The sequence below is a fragment of the Neomonachus schauinslandi genome, chromosome 9 (assembly GCF_002201575.2).
Source record: "Neomonachus schauinslandi chromosome 9, ASM220157v2, whole genome shotgun sequence".
Taxonomy (NCBI): Eukaryota; Metazoa; Chordata; class Mammalia; order Carnivora; family Phocidae; genus Neomonachus; species Neomonachus schauinslandi.
The window spans coordinates 122758163-122777966 of NC_058411.1; the positions used below are offsets into that span (position 1 = coordinate 122758163).

At 44.0% G+C, this 19804-nt stretch overlaps 1 protein-coding gene across 2 annotated transcripts in view; it reads left to right on the top strand.

Moving 5' to 3' along the window:
• The window catches only part of APBA2 (amyloid beta precursor protein binding family A member 2), a 73472-nt gene that overhangs the window by 20200 nt on the left and 33468 nt on the right, over nt 1–19804 (top strand). For both annotated transcript variants that reach the window (XM_021680490.2, XM_021680491.2), the window contains exons 2-3: nt 7959–8039; nt 9428–9464. In XM_021680490.2, the coding sequence (XP_021536165.1) occupies nt 7959–8039; nt 9428–9464 (118 nt within the window). The remainder of the gene's footprint in view (nt 1–7958; nt 8040–9427; nt 9465–19804) is intronic.

Genomic DNA, 19804 nt, shown 5'->3' on the forward strand with positions numbered 1-19804 from the left:
TCGCTCAGCATAATACCCTCCAGTTCCATCCACGTTGTTGCAAATGGCAAGATCTCATTCCTTTTGGTGGCCGCATAATATTCCATTGTATATATATACCACCTCTTCTTTATCCATTCTTCTGTCGATGGACATCTTGGCTCTTTCCACAGTTTGGCTATTGTGGACATTGCTGCTATAAACATCGGGGTGCACGTACCCTTTCGGATCCCTACTTTTGTATCTTTGGGGTAAATACCCAGTAGTGCAATTGCTGGATCGTATGGTAGCTCTATTTTCAACTTTTTGAGGAACCTCCATACCGTTTTCCAGAGTGGCTGCACCAGCTTGCATTCCCACCAGCAGTGTAGGAGGGTTCCCCTTTCTCCGCATCCCCGCCAACATCTGTCGTTTCCTGACTTGTTAATTTTAGCCATTCTGACTGGTGTGAGGTGGTATCTCATTGAGGTTTTGATTTGGATTTCCCTGATGCCGAGCGATATTGAGCACTTTTTCATGTGTCTGTTGGCCATTTGGATGTCTTCCTTGGAAAAATGTCTGTTCATGTCTTCTGCCCATTTCTTGATTGGATCATTTGTTCTTTGGGTGTTGAGTTTGATGAGTTCTTTACAGATTTTAGATACTAGCCCTTTATCTGATATGTCATTTGCAAATATCTTCTCCCATTCTGTCGGTTGTCTTTTGGTTTTGTTGACTGTTTCCTTTGCTTTGCAAAAGCTTTTTATCTTGATGAAGTCCCAATAGTTCATTTTTGCCCTTGCTTCCCTTGCCTTTGGCAATGTTTCTAGGAAGAAGTTGCTGTGGCTGAGGTCGAAGAGGTTGCTGCCTGTGTTCTCCTTTAGGATTTTGATGGACTCCTGTCTCACATTGAGGTCTTTCAACCATTTGGAGTCTATTTTTGTGTGTGGTGTAAGGAAATGGTCCGGTTTCATTCTTCTGCATGTGGCTATCCAATTTTCCCAACACCATTTGTTGAAGAGACTGTCTTTGTTCCATTGGACATTCTTTCCTGCTTTGTCGAAGATTAGTTGACCATAGAGTTGAGGGTCCATTTCTGGGCTATCTATTCTGTTCCATGATCTCTGTGCCTGTTTTTGTGCCAGTACCATACTGTCTTGATGATGACAGCTTTGTAATAGAGCTGGAAGTGCGGAATTGTGATGCCACCAGCTTTGCTTTTCTTTTTCAACATTCCTCTGGCTATGCGGGGTCTTTTCTGGTTCCATACAAATTTTAGGATGATTTGTTCCATTTCTTTGAAAAAAGTGGATGGTATTTTGATGGGGATTGCATTGAATGTGTAGATTGCTCTAGGTAGCATTGACATCTTCACAATATTTGTTCTTCCAATCCATGAGCATGGAACGTTTTTCCATTTCTTTGTGTCTTCCTCAGTTTCTTTCATGAGTATTTTATAGTTTTCTGAGTACAGATCCTTTGCCTCTTTGGTTAGATTTATTCCTAGGTATCTTATGGTTTTGGGTGCAATTGTAAATGGGATCGACTCCTTAATTTCTCTTTCTTCTGTCTTGTTGGTGTATAGGAATGCCACTGACTTCTGTGCATTGATTTTATATCCTGCCACTTTACTGAATTCCTGTATGAGTTCTAGCAGTTTTGGGGTGGAGTCTTTGGGGTTTTCCACGTAAAGTATCATATCATCTGCAAAGAGTGAGAGTTTGACTTCTTCTTTGCCAATTTGGATGCCTTTTATTTCTTTTTGTTGTCTGATTGCTGTGGCTAGGACTTCCAATACTATGTCGAATAGCAGTGGTGATAGTGGACATCCCTGCCGTGTTCCTGACCTTTGGGGGAAAGCTCTCAGTTTTTCCCCATTGAGAATGATATTTGCTGTAGGTTTTTCATAGATGGCTTTTATGATATTGAGGTATGTACCCTCTATGCCTATACTCTGAAGAGTTTTGATCAAGAAAGGATGCTGTACTTTGTCAAATGCTTTTTCTGCATCTATTGAGAGGATCATATGATTCTTGTTCTTTCTTTTGTTAATGTATTGTATCACGTTGATTGATTTGTGTTTCTTTGCTTTTGTTATTAATCGCCTTATATAACTGGCTGCTCCCATGTTAGGGGCATAGATATTTATAATTGTTAAATCTTCTTGTTGGATAGACCCTTTAAGTAGGATATAGTGTCCTTCCTCGTCTCTTATTACAGTCTTTGGTTTAAAATCTAAATTGTCTGATATAAGGATTGCCACCCCAGCTTTCTTTTGGTGTCCATTAGCATGGTAAATGGTTTTCCACCCCCTCACTTTCAATCTGGGGGTGTCTTTGGGTCTAAAATGAGTCTCTTGCAGACAGCATATTGATGGGTCTTGTTTTTTAATCCAATCTGATAGCCTGTGTCTTTTGACTGGGGCGTTGAGCCCATTTACATTCAGGGTAACTATTGAAAGATATGAATTTAGTGCCATTGTATTCCCTGTAAGGTGACTGTTACTGTATATTGTCTGTGTTCCTTTCTGGTCTATGTTGCTTTTAGGCTCTCTCTTTGTTTAGAGGACCTCTTTCAAGATTTCCTGTAGGGCTGGTTTTGTGTTTGCAAATTCCTTTAGTTTTTGTTTGTCCTGGAAGCTTTTTTATCTCTCCTTCAATTTTCAATGACAACCTAGCTGGATAGAGTATTCTTGGCTGCATATATTTCTCATTTAGTGCTCTGAAGATATCCTGCCAGTCCTTTCTGGCCTGCCAGGTCTCTGTGGATAGGTCTGTTGCCAATCTAATGTTTCTACCATTGTAGGTTACATATCTCTTCTCCCGAGCTGCTTTCAGGATTTTCTCTTTGTCTATGAGACTCATAAGTTTTACTATTAGATGTTATGGTGTTGACCTATTTTTATTGATTTTGAGAGGGGTTCTCTGTGCTTCCTGGATTTTGATGCCTGTTTCCTTCCCCAAATTAGGGAAGTTCTCTGCTATAATTTGCTCCATTATACCTTCTGCCCCTCTCTCTCTTTCTTCTTCTTCTGGGATCCCAATTATTCTAATGTTGTTTTGTCTTATGGTATCGCTTATCTCTCGAATTCTGCCCTCGTGATCCAGTAGTTGTTTATCTCTCTTTTTCTCAGCTTCTTTATTTTCCATCATTTGGTCTTCCATATCACTGATTCTCTCTTCTGCCTCATTTATCCTAGCAGTTAGTGCCCCCATATTTGATTGCACCTCATTAATAGCCTTTTTGATTTCAACTTGGTTAGATTTTAGGTCTTTTACTTCTCCAGAAAGGGTTTCTCTAATAACTTCCATGCTTTTCTCAAGCCCAGCTAGTATCTTTAAAGTGATGATTCTGAACTCTAGATCTGACATCGTACTAATGTCCGTATTGAGTAGGTCCCTGGCAGTCGGTACTACCTCTTGTTCTTTTTGTTGAGGTGATTTTTTCCATCTTGTCATTTTGTGCAGAGGAGAATAGATTAATGAGAGAACAAAATGCTAGCAGAGTAACAACGTCCCCAGAAAATATACTCTAAACAAATCAGAAAAGACCTGAAACAGTGGGAAAAGAAAGGGAAAGAGAGAAAAACGAAAACGTAAAAGATGAAGATAAAAACAAACAAAAACAGAACAAAACAAAACAACAACAACAAAAAACCAGAATGTGATCAAATATGATCAGGCTGGTATATAGATCAGTGCCACACACTAGATTTTGGGTGTATTTTGGTCTGTTAGAAGAAAGTGCCTCCCCAAATTTTAAATTAAATTTTAAAGAAAGAAAAACCTATATATGTACAAAAATAAGGGTTGATATGATGAAGGGATGGAATATGACTGTAAAGATGGAAATTATAAAAAATTTTATAAAAGGAATTGATAAGAAGTTGTTTGAAAAAAGAAAGAAGAGGATTTAAAAAAAGAACAAAGAAAAAAAAGGGAGAGAATGTGATCAGGCAGGGGAGTAGAAAAAGACCATATACTAGAGATTTAGGGTATATTTCGATCTGTTAGAAGAAACTCTCTCAAAATTTTAAAGAGAGAACAACTTATATATATATGCCAAAAATACGGGTAACTACTATGAAGGGATAGAATATGACTCTCAAAATGAAAAATAAAAATGTTTTTTTAAAAAAGGGATTGATAAGATGTTGGTTAAAAAAGGGAAAAAGAAAAATTCAAAAAAAAGAAGAAAAGACAGTTAAAAAAAATTAACTTTGAAAGACTAAAGAATCATGGTAAAAAAGCCATGAATTCTATGTGCATTATTCCCCTGGCGCTGGAGTTCTGCCGTTGTCATTGATCGGTAAACTTGGTCTTGGCTGGCTGTTCTTGCTGATCATCTGGGGGAGGGGCCTGTTGCCGTGGTTTCCAAATGTCTTTGCCGGAGGCGGAATTGCCCCGCCCTTGCCCGGTCCAGGCTAAGTAATCTGCTCGGGTTTGCTCTCTGGGGCTTTTGTTCCCTGCGAGCTTTCCGGACAGCTTTGGAGGCGGAGAGTGAAAATGGCGGCCTCCCAATCTCCGCCCCGGAGGAGCCGAGAACTCGGGGCCCCGCTTCTCAGTGAGCCCCCAGAGAAAAGCTGTCAGTCACTCCCGTCTCCCCGGTCTCCGGCCGCACTCGGTGCTCACCCGGCCTGTGACCGCGCGTTTCTATCTCTGGCACCCGACCCGGGTGGAGTCTCCAAACCCAGCAGATCCCTGCGGTGCACTCCCGCGCGGCTCCTCCCGGGGGAGGAAGGGGAGTCTCCCCGGATCTGCCGCTTGTTGGGTCCCTGCTGGAGGAGCAGGGGCCCGACTGTGCCGCGGATCACGGTTTATGGCAACCCCGAGCTGAGAGCCCGCGCCTGGGCTCCGCCTCTGCAGCCGGCTTCCCTGCTCCGTTACCTGGGAGCTCTGCCACACTCAGGCACCCCCGGTCTTTTTGTGACCCGTGGGTCCTGAGACCACACTGTCCCGGAGGGTTCCACCCCCCGCTTAGCCACCAGAGTGACGTCCCTCAGCGGAGCAGACTTTTAAAAGTTCCGATTTTGGGCTCCGCGGCTCTATCACTTGCCAGAAGCGGCCGCCGGAGGCCCCTCCCCCGCCGTCTATCCTCCCGAATATCGCCTCGGATTCACTTCTCCGCACGTCCTACCTTCCAGGAAGTGGTCGCTTTTCTGTTCAGAGAGTTGCTGCTCTTCCTTTCTTCGATCTCCTGTTGAGTTTGTAGGTGTTCAGAATGGTTTGATCCCTATCCAGCTGAATTCCTGAGAGGAGACGAAATCCAGGTCTCCTACTCCTCCGCCATCTTGCTCCTTATCCTGGTTTGATGTCCTCTTTAAGAGAAGACTTGTGATGTGTCCTTGGAACATTTTGTTTTTTCTAGTAGTAGATTGACTAATTTGCATTAAACTATGAATTCAGGTTTTTTAGAAATATGATTTTGGACATTGTTGCTGGGAATGTAAAATGGTACAGTGGCTGGAAAACAATATGGGGGTTCCTTAAAAATTAAAAATAAAATTATAGGATAATCCTGCAATTCCACTTAAGGGTGTATACCCAGAGAATTGAAACAGGAACTCCAAGAAATATTTGTACCCATGTTCAGAGCAGCATTATTTGCAATAACTAAAGGAGGAAGCAACCCAAATGTCCATCGATAGATGAATGCATAAATAAAATGTGGTATATACAAACAGTAGAATATTACTCAGTCTTAAAAAGGCAGGAAATTATGACACATGTTACAACATGGATGAACATTGAGGGCATCATGCTAAGTGAAACAAGCCAGTCACAAAAAGGTAAGATTCTACTTATATGAGGTTCCTAGAGTTGTTAAATTAACAGAGACAACCAGGGTCTGGGGGGAGAGGGTAATGGGGAATTTTGTTTAATGTTAATGTTTAATGCATACATAATTTCACGTGAGCAAGATGAAAAGAATTCTGGAGAGGGATGGTGGTGATAGTTGCAGAATGTTAATGTTCTTAATGCCACCAAACTATACACTTAAAGTGGATAAGGTGGTAAATTTAATGTTATGTGTGTTTTACCACAATTAAAAAATATTAAATAATAAAATTAGAAGATCTGATTCAGAATATGAAGATGACACAAATGGTAAGACATATCATACTCATAGAATGGAAATTAATGTTGTTAAAGTGTCCATCCTACACAAAGCAATCTACAGATTCAGTGCAATCCCTATCAATATACCAATAGCATTTTCCATAGAGCTAGAACAAATAATCCTAAAATTTGTACATAAACACAAAAGATCCCAAATAGCCAAAGCAGTCTTGAGAAAGAAGAACAAAGCTGAGGTATCACAATCCCAGTGATCAAGATACACTACAAGGCAGTAGTAATCAAAACAGTATGGTACTGGCACAAAAATAGACACACAGATCAATGAAACAGAATAGAAAGTCAAGAAATAAGCCCATGCTTATATGGTCAAGTAATCTGTAATATAGGAGCCAAGAATATACAGTGGGAGAAAGATAGTGTCTTCAGTAATGGTGCTGGGAAAACTGGATGGCTGACTATGCAAAAAAAGTGAAACTGGACCATTTTCTTATGCCATACACAAAAATAAACTCAAAATGAATTAAAGACCTAAATGTGAGACCTGAAGCCATAAAAATTCTAGAGGAGAACACAGGCAGTAATTTCTTTGGCATTGGTCACAGCAACATTTTTCCAGATATGTCTTCTGAGGCAAGGGAAACAAAAGCAAAAATAAACTGTTGGGACTTCATCAAAATGAAAAGCTTTTGCCCAGCAAAGGAAACCATCAACAAAACAAAAAGACAACCTACTGAATAGCAGAAGGTATTTACAAATGACATAACCCAATAAAGAGTTAATATCTAAAATATATATAAAATTATGCAACTCAACACTAAAAGAAAAAGCATATTAAAAAATGGGCAGAGACATGAATAGACACTTTTCCAAAGAAGGGCATACAGATGGCCAACAGACACGTGAAAAAATGTCCACTATCACTCAGCATCAGGAAAATACAAATCAAAACTACAATGGGAGGTATCACCTCACATGTGTCAGAATGGCTAAAGTAAAAAAGATAAGAAATAACAAGCATTGGTGAGGATGTGGAGAAAGGGAATTCTTTTGCACTGATGGTGGAAATGTAAATTGGTGCGGCCACTGTGGAAAACAGTATGGGGGGATTCCTCAAAAAATTAAAAAATAGAACTACCATATAATTCAGTAGTAATTCCACTGCTGGGTGTTTACCCAAAGAAAACAAAAACACTAATTTGAAAAGATATATGCACCCCCATGTTTATTGTAGCATTATTTGCAATAGCCAAGATACGGAAGCAGCCCAAGTGTCCATTAATAGAAAAATGGAGAAAGAAGATGTGGCATATACACACACACACACAATGGAACATAGCTCAGCCATAAAAAAAGTATGAGATCTTGCCATTTACAACAACATGGATGGACCTGGAGGGTATTATGCTAAGTGAAATAAGCCAGACAGAGAAAGACAAATACCATATGGTTTCACTTATATGTGCAATCTAAAAGACAGAATAGACGAACAAACAAACAAACAAACAGACTCATAAATACAGAGAACAAACTGGTGGTTTCCAGAGGGTAATGGGCGGCGGGGGGCGGTGATGGACAAAATAGGGGAAGGGGATTAAGGGGTACAAACATCCAGTTATAAAATAAGTCACAGAGTTGAAAAGTACAGCACAGGAATATAGTCAATAATATTGTAATAATGTTATGTGGTGACAGATGGTAAAAAAAAGAGAAAATATGACTTAAAAACATTTTATAAATATAAAAGAATACATGTTAATTGCAGAAGAGTTTAAATTATGTCTGTATGTGCACATACACATATATATACACACAGATACTTACATACACATGCATTTCATAAAATTGTATCATATTGTATCTTGGTTTATTTCTCTAACATATAAAAGCACCATCTTCATCTTTTCACTTCCTGGTTTCCAGGTGTGCAATGGCTTGGAGCAGCCGAGGAAGCAGCAACGCTCTGATCTCAATGGACCCGTGGACAATAACAACACCCCAGAGGTAATTTTTTCCAAGGATAAGAGTTGTGGCCTAAGGTCCTAGTATTGGAGCTACCCATGCCATCATGGTCTGCTCACCCTTTCTGCCATGTTCTCATCCCAGCCAGTGCCTTGGAAGTGGGGATTCAGTCAAGCAAAGTTGGGTGTCCCTGTAGGAGAAGGAAGAAAAGGTTCTTTCCTGCTGATTCAGGCTTATACCACTGTGTGTTCATGTGTTTCCAATGGCGTGTGTGGGGGGTTCATTTGTGCTCCCTGGTTTGACAGAAGCTCATTCTACTCCATTATCTGACAGTTATATTCTAAGTTAGGGTTACTCAACAATGGCAGCATTGACATTTGGGCCAGGACATTCTTTGTTATGAAGGGCTGTCTTTTCCGCTAAAGGATGTTTAGAAGCATCTCTTTTTTTTTTTTTTTAAAGATTTTATTTATTTATTCATGAGAGACAGAGAGAGAGAGAGAGAGAGGCAGAGGGAGAAGCAGGCTCCCAAGGAGCAGAGAGCCCAATGCGGGACTCGATCCCAGGACCCTGGGATCATGACCTGAGCCGAAGGCAGACGCTTAACCATCTGAACCACCCAGGCGCCCTAGAAGTATCTCTTTAAGGTCGGGGACTCAGTTTCCTCTCAGCCTCCCAGCTCTCCCATGATCCTGCTGGTTTTTAAAGTTCCAGGCTTTAAGTACTGCTGGTTGTAAGAACTCATGAAATAGGTCCCTTTGGTTTTCAAAGCCGAATGTTATGAGGATTTGTCTTCCCCGTGCAGGCTCACTGGTGTGAAAATCTGTTTCTCTCCCCTCTCCAAGCACATGGCATTCCCCCTCCCTCAGACAGTTCCACAGGTCCATTTAGCTCTTGACCATGTATCTGCCCTTCCTCTCCTCTTCCATGTGTCCTCTTGTCTATATTTAGCTGTGGAGTTTGTTGTGCCAGTCTTGGGTGGTTTCCTGGGTTACACACACTAATGTGGCTGTTATCTAGTTGTAGGCCAGAGCTGTGACACATGACCAGTGCCCTGGACTTCAGGGTTGGCTAGAGGATCAAGTATTTGGCTTTCCAGGAAGGCAGGGGAGAATCATTGGTTGTATGGTCTCTAGGCTCCCTTCTAGCAGACATGCAAATCTGGGGGTCCCTATGTTTTAGATGATGGCCTTTTGTACCCCAAGTTGTCCCATGGGAATGGATTCCATGTGTCCTGCCTAAACACCATGGTGCCTGAATGCCATTGGTTTGCTTTCTGGAGCTGACTTCTTAGGAACATCAGACACTCAGTGGGGTTTAGCTTTTCACATACGGTACTCTTCTTAGTCTAGATCTTTCAGGCCATCTACTTACAACTGTCATGTGTTTGTTTTGTTTTGTTTTGTTTTGTTTTTCATATTTCCTAACAGACGAAGAAGGTGGCATCATTTCCAAGTTTTGTGGCTGGTAAGTGACCTTGAATTTTCTCTTAGAGAACAGTTGCATTTTTCTCTCAAAGCAAATGGTATTTTTACTTTTGGTTTTCTCCTGCAAAGCTTGTGTAGAAAGCACACCTTCGAGGTAAAAACAGTGTTACGATAAGCAAAGGTGCTCAGGCATTTGGTTGTTGGAACACTTTGTAAGCGCATATTGGTATGGAGGGGGGTGGTTCAGTTGATTATCGATCGGGTTAAAAATTGAAATGTGTCTGTATAAGCAACTGATTATGATCTAACACTTTTGATTAGGGTGGATATAATTGCATCCAAATACAGGCTGTTACTCCTTTTTCACACTTCATTTCCCTCCATTCTCCTGTCTTTTTTGAGGGGGTTAATATTGGATTTCAGCATTCAGTGTTGAACCAACTTTGCACCATCTGACTAGCCTCAGGGAAGCTTTGGCTGCTCCTTTCCAAGGTCCTCCAACAACACCATAAAGAGCCTCTTAAATAGGATCTTTCTTTAGCCAGGAGGCTGTTTCCTGCTGTTGCTAGTGTTACAATAAAAAGTGTGGATTTTATTACTTCTTGCAGTAAGCTGGTAATTAATTTTTATGAGTATTTATGGGAGTAAGGTAAATCAGTCATCAGAGATAAATAACTTTAGAACCTTTCCTACCCTGTTTTTCCTTTTTAGTAAAGAGCTGACATCTAGGAAACCAAGGCCCCCAAATATCCTTTCAAGGGACTAGTTTGAATCAGGCTAACCCAATTCAAACTGGTTGAAAATGAATTGAGCGGCTCAACACAATTTCGGCAGGTTCAACATTATATTGGCTCAGTGTTGCTCGAACTAGATTAAAAACAGTTTCGAACTGTTGGAATCCATGTTATACAGTTCAAATACACTTCAGTCCATTTTGACCAACTCCAGCAGGCTCAAATGGGTTTTGCCCAGCTGTTTACATGTGGTGCTTAATGGTTAAAACTGGATCAAACTGGTTTTCATCAGGTCACAATAGGTTATAATAATTCCAATCCAACTGGCTAGGTTTAGTTTTTTTCAGGACCTAATGATTGGCCGGAAGAGACAACACCCACTCCATGCCCCCATGGTAGGGTTGATTAGGTTCCTGATTCAGAGGACTCGACATCTCATAAATAGGGAAGATGCACCACTTTCCTGGGTGATCAGAATGTCAGGATGGCGTGTACCAGTCACACCGTTCCAGTGAGGTGGGCTCTTGTGGATCCAAGCAGCTCACTTTTCAAAGTATCATGGTGTCATGTGGGTAGAACTCCCTCAAACTGCATGGGGGAATGATTTGGACATTAGACTCCCCTGGCTCTTGAGTCAGCCCCCTAACTGGAGGGGAGGGCCGTGGAGAAGGACCAGGAAGGAGTATCCATGCCTTAGGTGCTCTGAGAAGTACCTCTCACTTGCAGCATTCCAGAAGACTCACTTCTCTGAACCAGCTTAGACTGTTCTAAACCAAATCAAAACAATGTCGGATGCCTCAAACCAGTTCCAATGGGCTAAAGCTGCTTGTGACCAGCTCAAACCAGTGTAGATAGCCTTAATCTAGAATTTCCTGGGGCAGCTCAGTTGGTTGAGCGTCTGACCCTTGGTTTCAGCTCAGATCATGGTTTCAGGGGCCTGGGATCGAGCCCCATGTCTGGCTTCACGCTCAGCAGGGAGTCTGCTTGAGACGCTCTCTCTTCCTCTGCCCCTCCCCCAGCTGGCTGTCTCTCTTTCTAAAATCAATGAATAAATCTTAAAAAAAAAAAAAAAAGAATCTCCTGTTAGGCACACTCATGGAGTGATTGTCAGAGATATTGGCCCCTGAGAACATGAGGGTCTTAAACCGGGATGGCTCCACACACCCTCCTTGAGGGGTGTTTCATACCCTCAGGCTCCCGCCTAGCTCCTGGACGGCTGTGTGGACACTCACAGAAGAGTCCAGCTAGCAAACTGCAGTTCCTACCTTATTCCTTCTGAGGAAGCAGCCCCATGTCTACTTGAACTTAGGAGGCCTTGTGAATCTGAATGTTGAGTTGAACCTGAAAAGACCTTGAAGACCAACTCAATAGCCTTCTCCTTGTCCCTCATTGGTCAGAGCTGTGACACATGACCAGTGCCCTGGACTTCAGGGTTGGCTGGAGGATCAAGTATTTGGCTTTCCAGGAAGGCAGGGGAGAAAGTCTGGAGACGAGTGTTGAGGGAGCAAGCCCCCAGTGTCTGCTGTACCCCATCCATCCAGTGAGCATTTCAAGGGTGGGGGAGCCCCCAGGGCTTGTTCAGTCCTCCAGCTGAAAGTCTGAAGAGCTGAGAAGGCCCGGGATAACTGTGATGGGGAAGCAGGCCTTCCTCCTCATCTGGGTCTGAGAGATCACACTGGAGGAGAACCTCCTTGGGGTTTTAAGGAGGGATGGCTTTCAGTCCCAGCGCATGCTTTATTTCACAAACCTAATAACTGTTAATAATAATGAAAGATAATAGTAATAGTCAAAGGGACACCGTCTTAACATTTATTGGGCGCTGAGTGTGTGCCAATCCCAGGGATGTGAGCCGTGCACCTACTTCGTGTCAGCCACCACAGGAGGGGCAGATGCTTCTTCCCCCATTCTATAGGTTGGGGAAAGTGAGGTTCAAGTAATTCATCTGAGGTCTGATGGCTGGTGCTCTTAGACCCATATCTGGGTACTTTGCAGCATGAGCTCCTCACCAGATGGTTTCCTACCTCCTTAACACGCCTTCGTATACCACCACCACCAATAATGAGGCCAGGGAATTCTTACTGGGTGCTTCTGTTGAGCAGGCACACTTCTTAAATATACTATCTCAGTGGTCCTCCTAACAACACTAAGAGGTAGGTGGTGTTACAGATGAGTAAACTGAGGCTTAGAGAGGGTGAGTCATTTACTCAAGGTCACCAAGGATTGGAACCCAGGTGGAAGTCTGAGCTCATTGTCCCCGTACTGGACTGCTTGAGCAACCCTCAGCATGCAGCAGGTGAAGAAAAGCCTTTCACCCGGAGAAGACACATGGTTCAGATTCCAGGGAGTCCACAGGAGGAAAACCTTCCAGAAGTCAGAGTTGTTGGTCCCTCTCAGGCTCAGAGTTGCAGCCCTTTCTCGTCAGAGGCACCTGAGGGATGAGGCCCCCATGACTACCGTCTGTAGGAGAACACTCCAGGATCCATTGACCCCCCTGGGCCCCTCTCTGACTGGGAAGGTTGACACCGCAGAGTAAACCTTGTAAAAGGGTCTGTTGAACAGAGGACTCACCGCCTTCCCTGCGGGGAGGAATTGTAGAGCGGTGAGGAATGGTGGGACGCACAGGATGTCCCCTTACTGCGGGACATGGAGGGTGGCAGTGGCATGAGTCCCAGTGGACCAGATGGTTGTCCACCTCTGAATGAGTCCATGTAAAAGTCTAGCTTTTCCATAAAACCAGAAATGGGTTCATTAAAACCAGAAGTTTGGTGCTGGTCCCAAGCAGTGGAGGCTAATATTGTCAGCTTCAGAACAAAACCACAAAGGCTGATAGATAGAATTCTGCTCCTCACACTGTTCTAATCCAACAGCCAAAGCTCGTGCAAGATGTCCTGAAACATGCCCCACCCCACCAACAGCTCTAGCCTTGTGCTAGAATGTGGCTTGTCCTCAAGTGTCAGGGCCCTGGGATCCCTTACGACCTGTCTCTACTTTGAAACTGCCCACCTGTGAGAACGTGGGCCCCCCATCCCTGCCAAGCTTCTTGTCACACCTTCCTTCTCTTGGGGGGTCCTCACAATGATCAAGCCACTTGGTTATTTTCATGCAGTGGATGCTTACGATCTGTTTTGTTTTCTAAATTCCACATATGAGTGAAATCGTATGGTATTTGTCTTTCTCTGACTTAAAATGGGCAGTTGGGGTGAACCTGTTTAGATGAGACTCCTAAATTGAAGGCCGCTCACATCTCTTCCACTTCAGCCTGTCAGAGGGGCCAGGCTCCTGAGCCACAGAGCAGGCAGGCGTAAGGGGATGGGTGGGCATGGGTCTGGGGTGCTGTTGGCAGGAGGACTGGAGTAAGGTAAATCCTGGGGACCAGCAGGGCCCAGAGCATTCCAAAGGGAGGTTATGAAAACCAAAATGACTTTCCTTTCTTACAAACAGTGTTTGATCTTGTCCAAATGGAGTCGTGAATAGGGATTAGACAGATTTTAAAATAGGAATTTTTATTCACTAGAGGTTTAAGATATTTCTGAGTAGTTCTTAGAACAAGCCAGAAGCCATAAGAATTAAAAATGCATTCTACCCTGGAAATCCTTATTTCCCTTCTCTATCTGCACATCCCTGTACTTTTCCCTTTTCTGCCTGCACATCCCAGACCCCTGATCCCTCTCTCTGCGATAGAAGCTGCTGTTGAGTCTCTTGTGAATCCTTCCAGAAATTTCTTGGACATATACAAAACTATAGACCCTTTTCTTAAAGTAGACATTACACTTGGACACATGGGTCTGTACTTTGCTTTTTCATTTCTTGGTACCTCTTAGAGATAAGTTACTATAGAGCCACCTAATTATTAAGTGGCTGCCCAGGATTCAGGTTCGTGGACATATGATGGGTATTAATCAGTCCCCTGTGGACTACTTGGTTGCTTCTGGTCAGTGCAGCAGTGAGCAGCCTCATGGATGTGTCTCTGTGTTCATGTGTGTGTTCCTTCACAGAAGGTGTTCCTAGATAGAGCAGGGTTGCAGGCCAGCCACACGCCGACTTGGGTAGATAATGGCCCAAGAGGGAGACGGGTTATACCACCCTCAGCTGTGTGTGAGAGTGTTGCTTCACCAACACTGTGAGCCATCCATCCGTTGGGTTGTAGTGATTTTACGCACAGATCTTCATCAGAAGTGAAGCCAAATGCTGTTTCATGTGTTTACAAGCCATTTTTATTTATGTTCCTATACATTGTCTGTTTATTTCCTTTGCCCACTCTTCTGTTGGATTTTTGGTGTTTCTTATTGATTTGCACTGTTCTTTACATATGAAGGAGATTTGCCCTTTGATTTATATTGTAAAAGTTTTCCGCAAGCTACCATCATCTTTTGATATTTTTGCATTTTTAAAGTTTTCATTTACATCCCAGTTCGCTCACATACAGTGTATTGGGTTTCAGGTGTATAATATAGTGATTCAACACTTCCATACATCACCCGGTGCTCATCACAAGTGCATTCCTTCATCCCTATCAGCTATTTCCCCCATCCCCTCTCCAACCTCCCCTCTGGTAACTATCAGTTTGTTCTCTATAGTTAAGAGTCTGTTTCTTGGTTTGCCTTTCTCTCTTTTTTTCCCTTTGCTCATCTGTTTTGTTTTCTAAATTCCACATATGAGTGAAATCATATGGTATTTGTCTTTCTCTGACTGACTTATTTCACTTAGCATAATACTCTCTAGCTCCATCTACGTCCTTGCAAATGACAAGATTTCATTCTTCATTATGGCTGAATAATATTCCTGTGTGTATATGTGTGTGTGTGTGTGCGTGCACTTCCTCTTCTTTATCCATTCATCAGTTGATGGACATAGTTTGGCTATTATAGATAATGCTGCTACAAACATTGGGGTACATGTATCCCCTTGAATTAGTATTTTTGTATTCTTTATGTCGGTACCCAGTAGTGCAATTGCTGGGTTGTAGAATAGTTCCATTTTTAACTTTTTGAGGAACTTCCATATTTTTCCTTTGCTGAAAAATACATTTTATTTTATTATTATTTTTTAGATAGAGAATATGAGAATGAGCATGAGTTGGGGGGAGGGACAAAGGGAGAATGAGAGAGAATCTTAAGCAGGCTCCATGCTCAGCGCAGAGCCCCATGTGGGGCTCAATCTCATGACCTGAGCCAAAATCAAGAGTCGGTCACTCAACCAACTGAGCCACCTGGGTGCCCCTCCATATTTTTACTTTGCTGAATATTTTATGTAGTCAACTGTATTCATCTTTTTCCTTTGAAGTTACTAGGTTTTTGAGATTAGTATGACCTTTACACTCTTTTTTTTTTTAAGATTTTATTTATATATTTAGAGAGAGCATGCGGGAGTGGGGGGAGGGGCAGAGGGAGAGGGAGAGACAGCACCTCAAGCAGACTCCATGCTGAGCGCGGAGCCAGTTGCAGGGCTCGATCCCATGACCCCGAGACCACGATCTGAGCTGAAATCAAGATTTGGACACTCAACCGAGTCACCCAGGCACCCCAACCTTGACACTCTTACCATTATTTTTTTTCCTTCTAGAACTTTTATGATTTTATTCAAATGAGTTCCATATTTAATTTATCTGGAATTTATGTTAGTATATGGGTCCAGAAAGAATTACATTTTAAGCATTTTCTTCCAAACAGCTAACCATTTGTGCCAAAACTATTCCATAAATTCTTCCCTCTCTGATTTGAAATGCTGCCTTTATCACATAATACATTGTCATTTACACCTAGGTCTGTTTCTGGGTCTCCATTGAGGTTCCAGAACCAAGCTGCTTTATGTAACTGGGGATTTATAGTGCATTTTACTACCCGGAAGGCTAATGTCTGCCTTCTGTCACCGTCATTCCTGTTCAGAACTTCCCTGGATCCTCTTATGTATTTATTTTTCCATAGAACCTTTAGAATTAGCTTATCAGTTACACAATAAAAATTCCTATTGGCATTTTTATTTGACATGCATTACATTTATCTTTATGTTAGTGTATGGAATGGAAGAAGCCTCTATTTGAAATCCCGGTTGGGAAATCTAGGCCCTGCTGGATCTCTCTGTCTCTGGCCAACAGCCCCATAAGTGAACTTGGAAGTGGAGCCTCCCCTGTTCTAAATGGCTGCAGCCTTGGGAGAGTCCCTTGAGCCAGAAGTGCTCAGCTCAGCTGCACCTGTATCCCCCTGCCCACAGACACTAATAAATACTTCTTGTTTTCAGCTGTGAAGTTTTGGGATAATTTGTTATGCATGTATATAGATAACTAATATCCTATATATTTTTAAGATAAAGCGTGTCATGATTCATACTGATTTTAAGATAAAATGCATCACGATTCATATTGTCAGGACTATAGGGTTTTTACATTCGTACCTTTTTCCTATGCTCCAAATCCCCATCCTCAAGGACACCAACGTAATTCTGCATTTGTTTTATTCCATCAATCATACAATAGTCTCAGAATAACAAGACCAAAATCACCAAGGACATATGATTATTACAGATACAATTCAAGATTCATTTGCATTGACTTTGGTCTTCAGAGGATAACCCAGGAGGGATGGACTGTCAAATTACTGTGTTTTAAAATCGTTCAGAATAGTTCTCTTCATTACCATGTCACAACTGCATACACGTTTAGATGCATTTTTTTTCTCTAGGAATTTTTTTCATTGAATTTTGTTTTATAATTATATAAAATACTTACATGGTTCTGAAGCCAAGTATAGAAAACAGGGTGTATGCAAAGGCGTCTAATTTCTCACCCCGTTACCCCGCCTCCCAAATCCTTTCCTCCTGCTAGAGATAACCAGTTTTAACATTTCACATATTTTTAGTATCTTAGGTGAATCTTCCCCCTTTTTAGATAAATGGTAATGAGTTAAAACCCTTTTCTCCATCTTCCTTTTTTAAAAAAAGATTTTATTTATTTATTTGACAGAGAGAGAGAGCACATGCAGGGGGACGGTAGCAGAGGGAGAGGGAGAAACAGGTTCCCCCCCAAGCAGGGAGCCCAATACTATATGGGGCTCAATCCCAGGACCCTGGTTCATGACCCGAGCCGAAGGCAGATGCTTAACCCACTGAGCCACCCAGGCACCCTCCATCTTCCTTTTTACGCTTAACACTAACCCCTGGAGATTATGCCAGAGTTCTACACAACGCAGGGCAGTACGTGAAAGTGCTCTGTGCTGTTCGGATGCCCGCTGTGTAGTTGGATGTCCTCTGTGCAGGAACATTTGGGTGGTTTCCAGGGTTTTGCTCTTAGAAATAGTGCTGCAGTGAGCAGCTTTATGCCTGTGCCTTTTCCTATTTTTGGCCAGTTTTTGTATTCATTCTGCTCTTTCTCCCAGGTCCAAGGTTATGCTTAGGACCTGCCTTGGGCAAATCTGTCCACTGTACTGAGCTTGGCATTGACCTTCCTTGACTCTTTCTCTTCCTCCCAGCAGCCGGTGACTTTATCTTGCTTGTTGGGTGTCTGATATTCCACACTGTGGAACTTTCAGATCCTTTCCTTCAGTGATGACCCAACCTGTCCTGCACCCCCAGGCAGAGCCTCTCCCCAGTCAATGTTCTGAGGCTCTGGTTTCTCAGACAGCATCTTCTCTTCTATAGCAGCCTCCTCATTAGGGTCGCCTTTAACAGGGGTGTCCTGGAGGCACGGCTCAGCCCACGGCAGTGTCGGCCACCTGGCTCTGGGACAGTCTGGTGTGGTGGCCATGGGGGGTGGCATTCAGGGCAGCTGGAGCCCTGCCAGAGCCCAGAGACCACGCCCCAAATCTGCTGGTCGAAGGTCTGACCTGAGGTCCAATTTCACGACTCAGATTCATCTCCTCCTGCCTCCTCACCTACTCTTGACACACCTTCCCTTCCCTGTGCTCATTTCGGTGGCTTGCCTGGCGCGTGGCCTCGGTACTGTGCCTGCTCCGAGCCCCTGCTCCCTGTCCTGTCCCCTCAGAGCTGTGGCCCCTCCTCCCAGCTGAGACCAGGTCCCGCTCTGCACTTTTGAACCTCACCCACACTGATGTGTGTGTTTTCTCTCCTGTATCTTCTGCTGGCTTCTGAGAGCATCTGTCCCAGCCTGCATGTGTCCATCACATGCAGCCAGCTCTCTGCTTTCCTCTTCTAAACCAGACTTTGGGAACGGTCGCTTCATTCCACGCACCTCCCCTACACGCCGAAGCCCTCTGGCTGGCTCTCTGGGATCACTGCTGGCTTCCTGGTCACTGTGCGCCAGGCATGTGAGGGCTCCTTTCTCCTCCTGCCAGCGTGGGCACCCCCTGGGCACAGGGTGCTGCAGCTCAGCAGAGCTGGGTCCTGGGACCCCTCCCCACCCAGCCACCCCGCCCTCACCCCGATGATTCTTCTATGTCTGCAGCTTCACCTGGCACCGACGCGTGCTTTATCAGGACCCCTGAGTCCAGCTGCCTCCTGAACTCCTTTGGAAGTCTCCCAGGTTCCTGTATCTAGACTCGCCCAGAATCCCCATCCTCAAGGCCAGCCCCCTCCCAACGTCCCCTCCCCATAGTTGCAGCTTTGTCCGTCCAGTGGTACAACCTGCTTTCCAGCACTCCTCCTGTGGAATTGAAGCTCCAGAGTGGATGGATCCAGTCTGTCGCTGTCTCTCGGGTACCATCATTGCCCTGGTCCACACCATCACCATCACCACCACCACCACCACCACCACCACCATCACTCACTCACTCACTTGCTAGGATAGCTGCAGTAGCCTCCCAGATGGCTCTCCCTTCTTCCCCTCTGTGGTTTGCCTCTCTGCGGCCAGAGTTGCTTTCTAAAGACAGGTCAGGCCACTTCCCTGACCACTACCCTGCAATGACAGTCCATGGTGTAGCCCCAGAAGCCTCCCCTCTGACCAGCACTCTCTCTGTGGCCTCAGCTTGTTCCAAACGCTGGCCCACCCCATGCACCTGGGCAGTTTGTACATTTTGGAGCTTTTGAAAGGTGCTGTACTCTGTCACCCCAGGGCCTTTGCACCTGCTCTTGCCTGAGCCTGGAAAGCTCTCTTCTCCTTTCCCTCTGTGGTTTTTTGATTCCTTTGCATCCTTTGGTCCTCAGCTCAGAGAGCAGCTGCCCCCAGATTCTTCTCAAGGGCAGACTCCCCTGTTGCTTCTTCACTGGCGCAGTGTCCTTCCTTCATGGCATTCACCATGTGCCATCTTGATGCATTTATTTGGGGACTGTGGGACTAATGTCAGCCTGTGAGCTCCATGTTTTCTGTCCTCGTGTGAGGGCTCAAAAATCCTTATTAGTATCTGAATCAGTGGTGGTGGTCTTGTGCAAAGTCATTTGACCCCATGGGAACTGTCCTTATTTATAAAATTGGATCGTTGAGATCTGCTTCACGAGGTGGTTGAGGACCGAGTAGAACTAGACCTTTGTTACATGCAGAGGTCTGGTGTGTCAGGGCTGGGGGCTGTACTCAGCGACCTCTCGGATGCACACTCATACGCCCGTCCTCAAATGTGCTCTGGCTCCACCCAGCCGTCCCCCCCACCACACACACACACAAGACATGGAGAAGCAGGCACACGTCTTGGAATTAATGAGATCACCTGGATCCAGACCACTTGTGGGAAGCCTCTGTCCACCACCCACCTTTAGGATAATT